Source organism: Trichogramma pretiosum, unplaced genomic scaffold (genome assembly GCF_000599845.2).
Source record: "Trichogramma pretiosum strain Unisexual culture from Peru unplaced genomic scaffold, Tpre_2.0 scaffold20, whole genome shotgun sequence".
Lineage (NCBI taxonomy): Eukaryota > Metazoa > Arthropoda > Insecta > Hymenoptera > Trichogrammatidae > Trichogramma > Trichogramma pretiosum.
In genome coordinates, this window is record NW_019641696.1 from 2,369,651 (window position 1) to 2,375,215 (window position 5,565).

At 43.0% G+C, this 5,565-nt stretch overlaps 1 protein-coding gene across 1 annotated transcript; it reads left to right on the forward strand.

The window, feature by feature from the left end:
• The first annotated feature begins 3,064 nt into the window (after positions 1 to 3,064).
• Positions 3,065 to 4,755, forward strand: LOC106659408 (pancreatic triacylglycerol lipase-like). Its single transcript, XM_023462080.1, has 6 exons — positions 3,065 to 3,485; positions 3,559 to 3,662; positions 3,735 to 4,102; positions 4,150 to 4,419; positions 4,497 to 4,543; positions 4,614 to 4,755. Exons 1-6 carry the CDS (start codon positions 3,087 to 3,089, stop codon positions 4,653 to 4,655), a joined length of 1,230 nt encoding a protein of 409 aa, XP_023317848.1. The 5' UTR covers positions 3,065 to 3,086; the 3' UTR covers positions 4,656 to 4,755.
• Positions 4,756 to 5,565: the final 810 nt, after the last annotated feature.

The following is a 5,565-nucleotide window of genomic DNA, read 5'->3' on the forward strand; positions in this document are numbered from 1 at the left end:
CTCGCGCGGAAATCATAAGCCCCGCGCGCGCTTATAATCCTGTAAAACATGCTGTACGTACGAACACTAACACGTGTATCGCGAGTTCCATCCTTGATTTCGATTTCTATGCTGCGACTGTGTGTGCGTGTGTACGTACGTATTCATTCGGCGCTACACGCCGATAGTATCGACTTATACGTGTGTTATGTCGAATCGCTTGTTTCCTCGCTAAAAGCTCGAGCGGAAAGTGCGCGCCTATGCACAGCTGCGTTTCCCTCCCGCAGCGCCGCAGCGCAGTTTAAATGTACCCGCGAGGATATACATCTGCAGATATATAATATTCCTCTCGTTGAAATTATTAGCTTTTTCGCAGCTGATATCATCATTATATACATATTATAACTCGTACACATATATATTCGGAGCTTGTACAGTTAATATCTCGAATCCGTCTCTATCTCTCTCTCTTTCTCTCTCGCCGTATAGCAAATATACTACAACTAAACGTTCGCGCGACTTTCATTTGTCGAGTATTTGGCAGCGGAATATTATAAATACACGTACGTGGGCACGCTGCGCGTCGAAAGCTGCATCATCGCGAGTTCCATCGGCACACACACGTGTATGTACGTACACTTGAACGATGATCCGCTGCGGTTCATAGCGCAGCACAGCTCCGCACCCCGCGCGCGCGCGATATAAAAGGAAAAGCGCCGCTGCAAGAACTTTTCGGCTGACACGTATGTGGTGTGTGCTTTAATGCTCGTGGCGTGAAAATCGATATGCCCCGATCGAATCCGTTGTAAATCCCCGTGTGCAATTTACGGCTTCAAACGTACATTACGGAATGAGCTAGCGGTTTTGTGAAATGATGAAGCTTCGATGCGCGCGTGCCGCTGGGAACACGTAGTTTTATTATCAGCCGGCATAAATTACGCATAGGAAAACTACGTGATTGGCGGATAATCATCAATTTGCCATAACTCACGATGCTTTTTTTATTACAATACCCCGCGCGCGTCTTATTAAAAAAGTTTTCTAATTTTTTCGACATCCACGACACGCGCGCTGCGGTATTAGCGGAATCGATCTATTCGCGGAGAGAAATTTTCGATATTTTTTTTTTCAAACTACTCGTTTATAACCTTATCGGCGCCTGCCTCGTAAAATATATCTAAACAAAAGAGGCCTTTGGCGTAAATACACTCGTCAGCTCTTCGATTTGGAGCCTTTGAAAAGGCCGACCTTGTCGTTGGTGTGTTGTGTGTGGACAAAAGGCCGTAAAAGTTGAGCGTGTGCGATATTTGTATAGAGCTGCCGTAAAATGCCCTCGAGATCCTTATCGCGCGCGCGGCATCGTTTTTGTGCGCGACCCGAGGTTCCCATTTGTCCTCGCGCGCAGATCAATCGGACCGATATTTTCGGTGCACGTGTAAATTTCCGAAAAATAACTGATATAAGTTTACATGATTTGAAAATTATTTTGATGAAATTCAATCGAGTACATTTGATTTTTTAATACTATGTTTACTTAGTATATCATTCTACATAGACAATGATTTTGGTATCGCCAACCACAAAACTTATATACGAATAATTTGACTTTACTCCTTGCAGATTTACAAATAAAAGCACTCGCCATCTAGTGGTGAAAGCTAGCTTCAATTATAATTTAATTTTCATAAATTTTTTGGTCATTTAATTCAAAAAATTAATCAGTGTTAATGCTTTAATTTTCAATCAAAATATACAAAAAAAATTTTAATTCTTTTCAAAAATGTGTGTATTTGATGGTTTCTTTTTAAATTAAACCAGTAATCAATACCGATACATTCATTTTGAACAAATGTTTTATGTAAAACTACTTTAAATAAATTCAGTATTACTTATTTAAAATGTCTGATTTTACATTAAATCTACATTAAATTAGAGTTTTTTTTTCAATAGCGCATAGAATTGAAATCTTATTTTCCCATGTAATAACGTGTTGGTTTTCAACTTATTCCAAAGTCCCATAACGATCAATATTTTTCCAAGTCGCGATTAATGCTTATGCTGGAAGTCGTACGAGCGTAAAAGCTACTTTAAAGCATATCGTTAAAGCGTTGAGTATGTATCATAATTGTCTTTCATTTTATTAAGCGTAATTTTGTAGAAATGATAAGTGCACCTTGTCTGGCGTATTAAAAGTCTGATTGTTGCATTGGCTTTATCACCTAATATTAAACTTCTGTCTTGGGCTTAGACACAGACCATAATGGCAAGTATTGTATGAGAAATAATTTGAAGTTTCTGGCCCATTAGTACATAGGTAAACCTCAAATAAAATGTAGCTCTTTTATAATATACGTGTGTGTGCGCGCGAGTGTGTGCAGCTCTCAAAGCCTATAATAATCCGCGTATAACTTTCACTCCTTCGTTGTTAACTGCAGCGGGCAATAAATTTTCTAAAAGAAAGAGAATGAGCGGCGGATGAAAAAAAATAAGGATCGCTTTAACGGCTGCGCACATCGACTTGTGTTTCACTGGGTCATCGTGGCAGCAACATCAGCTACGGCCGCGGCGGCGGCAGCAGAAATACCGCATAGAAAGAGAGAGAGAGAGATCCTCCAGTTCGTTTTTCCGTTACTATTGTAGGACTGCTCTGCGCACGAACGTGACCGCTGCACACACGAGAGAATATGTATATACACGAGGAAGAGAACGAGAGAGACCCTTATTAACTCGAAGCGATCGCGTATATGGGTTCACTCACTGTCCCTCAGGCCTATATTAATCGCATTGCCGTGCAGTATACCATGTGCTCGCGCGCCCATAAGACGCGGACACTGATCCGATAAGGTGATCGCCGCGTAAGTGTGCATGTGTGTGATATGCTTTCAGTATACATAGATGTGTGGCTGAATAAAAGAATATGGATTTATCGCGATTTTTTATTAGTCGTTTGGGTTGGAAAATTTTTTATCGCGTTGCACAGTTTTAACGGCGTGCACGCGCTAACGTGCGTCATTTAGCAAGTCGTTGCATCGTGATTCGATTTTAAGTCGACGATAGATAACAGCGAGCTGTCGTTCAAGTTACTTCCTCATTCTCGTATTAGAAAAATGAAGAAAATTAGTGCGAAAATGTTGCTGCTGTTCGCTTTGTGTATTTTCGCCATAATTTTTTCGACTCACTGTCACGTGATACACCCGCCGGAAGAAACTGACGACCCGGGGCATCCTCGCATTCATTGCTCGGATATAACGGTCAGCTCGATGGTTGGAAAAATTTTGCTGCAGACCAGCACCAACGAGCCCATCAATCGTATGGTCGACTTTTGGATCGCGTCGAACAATCACAGACACGCGGTGAAGATTCTCTCGAACGACTGGCCGGAATTGGGCGCTTTCAATAGCAGCTCGTTCGATCCGACGAGAAAAACGGTCATCATCATTCATGGCTACAAATCGGCGGGCTCGGTTTCTTGGGTCATAAACATGAAGGAGCATCTGTTGGCTGTCGTGAGTAATTTTTCGACGCTCGTTGATCAGCGGGCTCAAAGGCTTTACGCGAGTGCATTTTATTGCATTATAGAAAAAGCGAAATGTCATAATAGTCGATTGGAGCGACAGCAGCCACCTCAAAAACTACGTTAACGCCGCGCGAAATCTCGAAATCGTAGCCAGGCGCATTCTTCAGTAAGTTTTCTCTCGACTTCTGCAGCATATTCTGTGCCCGGCGAAAAATTAACCTTGGCCACCGCGCGAAAGTTTCCTCTATCTGTTGAAAGCCAAGCTGAAAGGTCAGCCGGGCAAGCATCGCTGGAATCAGCTGCACTTCATCGGTCACAGCTTGGGCGCCCAGATGAGCGGCATAACCGCCCACCTGCTCAAGAGTCACAATTACTTCACGGTGAAGAGGATCACGGGTCTGGATCCGGCCCAGCCCTGCTTCAAGGGCGTCCATCTGAGCCTGCGGCTCGACAAGGAGGACGCCGAGTTCGTCGACGTGATTCACACGCAGACCGGCAAGAGGGTAGCCGGCGTCGAGCCGCTGGGACTGCGCGAGCGAGCGGGTCACGTGGACTTCTACGTCAACAGCGGTGTCAATCAGCTGGCCTGCAAAGTCCCGAAACTATGTGAGTCGCCCAGAGACGAGGATGTCATTCTCGATTCAATCGCGTAGATCCACTTGCAGGATTGACCAAGATGATGTGCAGTCATGGAATGGCTCACAAGTACTTTATCGAGTCGATGGCTAATTTGATAACCAAAAAGGACTGTAAGTTTTTGAGCTACCCCTGGGATGGTTCGTACGAGAGTGCTCTGAAAGCAGCTAATGACGCTCGGAATAATCATCGGTGTGCCAATTGTCCTCTAATGGGAATAGAGGCGTCGAAAACTGGATACTTGGGAATGTTGATAGTTTTCGCCGGTAGAGAGGAGCCTTATTGCGGTAAACATTTTTAGGCAAAAAATCTAAATTTAAGCAATTTAGTTTAAATCGTATTGATCTTTGAATTTTTTTACAAGAATACGACAAAGAGAAAGACGTAGACGCAGTATTACGAATGATTCAAGTGAGGAAATAATCTCGATTTATTCCACCATTTACGAACTGCCAATTCATCCTTCATTTTCATTTTCCAGAAAATCGAGGATCCCTTGGACGATTCCGACATTTTCAATTGAAAATTAATCGATTTCAGCCGGAGAACGTCTGGCACTCAATAGAGAAAAAAGCGTCAGTGACATTTCGTGATGTATCTATATTCAATAGCTAAAGCAATAAAACAAGGAACAAATGACAGTAGCCATTTATAATTCGATGGCAGCAGCAGCGGCAGCAGCTGGAACGTCGTGTTGCTCGATGTCTTGACTAATTGCCACTCTATCAACTTGGCAATATACATATAAAACTGCTCATCTTATCAGATCTAAGCGTAAGAGATCGACAACCCGCACCCTTCATAAAGCTAATTCTACAAATGAATGCTATATAGCAGCAGCAACAGCAGAGCCATTAAGCAAGACGACTCAATTCCAGTTCTTCTTTTTTTTCTGTTTTGTCGTCGTTGTTATGTATAAACATTTTATATGTATTGCATCAAAGCGACCATAGCTAAACGACATAGAATTGCCCGCGCGCGCGAGATTACATGACAGACCTGTTGACGAAGGAGACTACTACTACTACTACCATTTGCATTATATACATATTCGCAAATGGATATTTTATCGTATGCAGATTATGACTGAAAGAGACCGTATAAGCCCACAATACGTTTCTATGCTTACATTTTTCTTTCACGCTCACACCCGTGTGACCCGAATCCCACGGCTAAACGGGGAAATATCACATTGTCTCTATCCTATACGGCTCAAAAGCCTATACTACTACAACTACTACTAAGACTCCTGTTGTCACGAGCTGCAAAACGTTTTCTTTCTCTTTCTCCTTAGTGTGTGGATATATAATATAAGACTGCACACGTAGAGGAGAGACTTTAGCACCGCTGCTGCTGCTGGCCTTGCACCGTAGCGCGCGTCGCGTTGACGCCAACGCCATATACTATACTCACTATACTATATTCGAGTAATA

Bases quoted from the DNA above. Each gene is read 5' to 3' on its own strand.
- LOC106659408 (XM_023462080.1), top strand. From the start codon at position 3,087: ATGAAGAAAATTAGTGCGAAAATGTTGCTGCTGTTCGCTTTGTGTATT. The intron at 3,486-3,558 runs GTGAGTAATTTT...ATTGCATTATAG, and splicing joins AGGAGCATCTGTTGGCTGTC to AAAAAGCGAAATGTCATAAT. The intron at 3,663-3,734 runs GTAAGTTTTCTC...ACCGCGCGAAAG, and splicing joins GTAGCCAGGCGCATTCTTCA to TTTCCTCTATCTGTTGAAAG.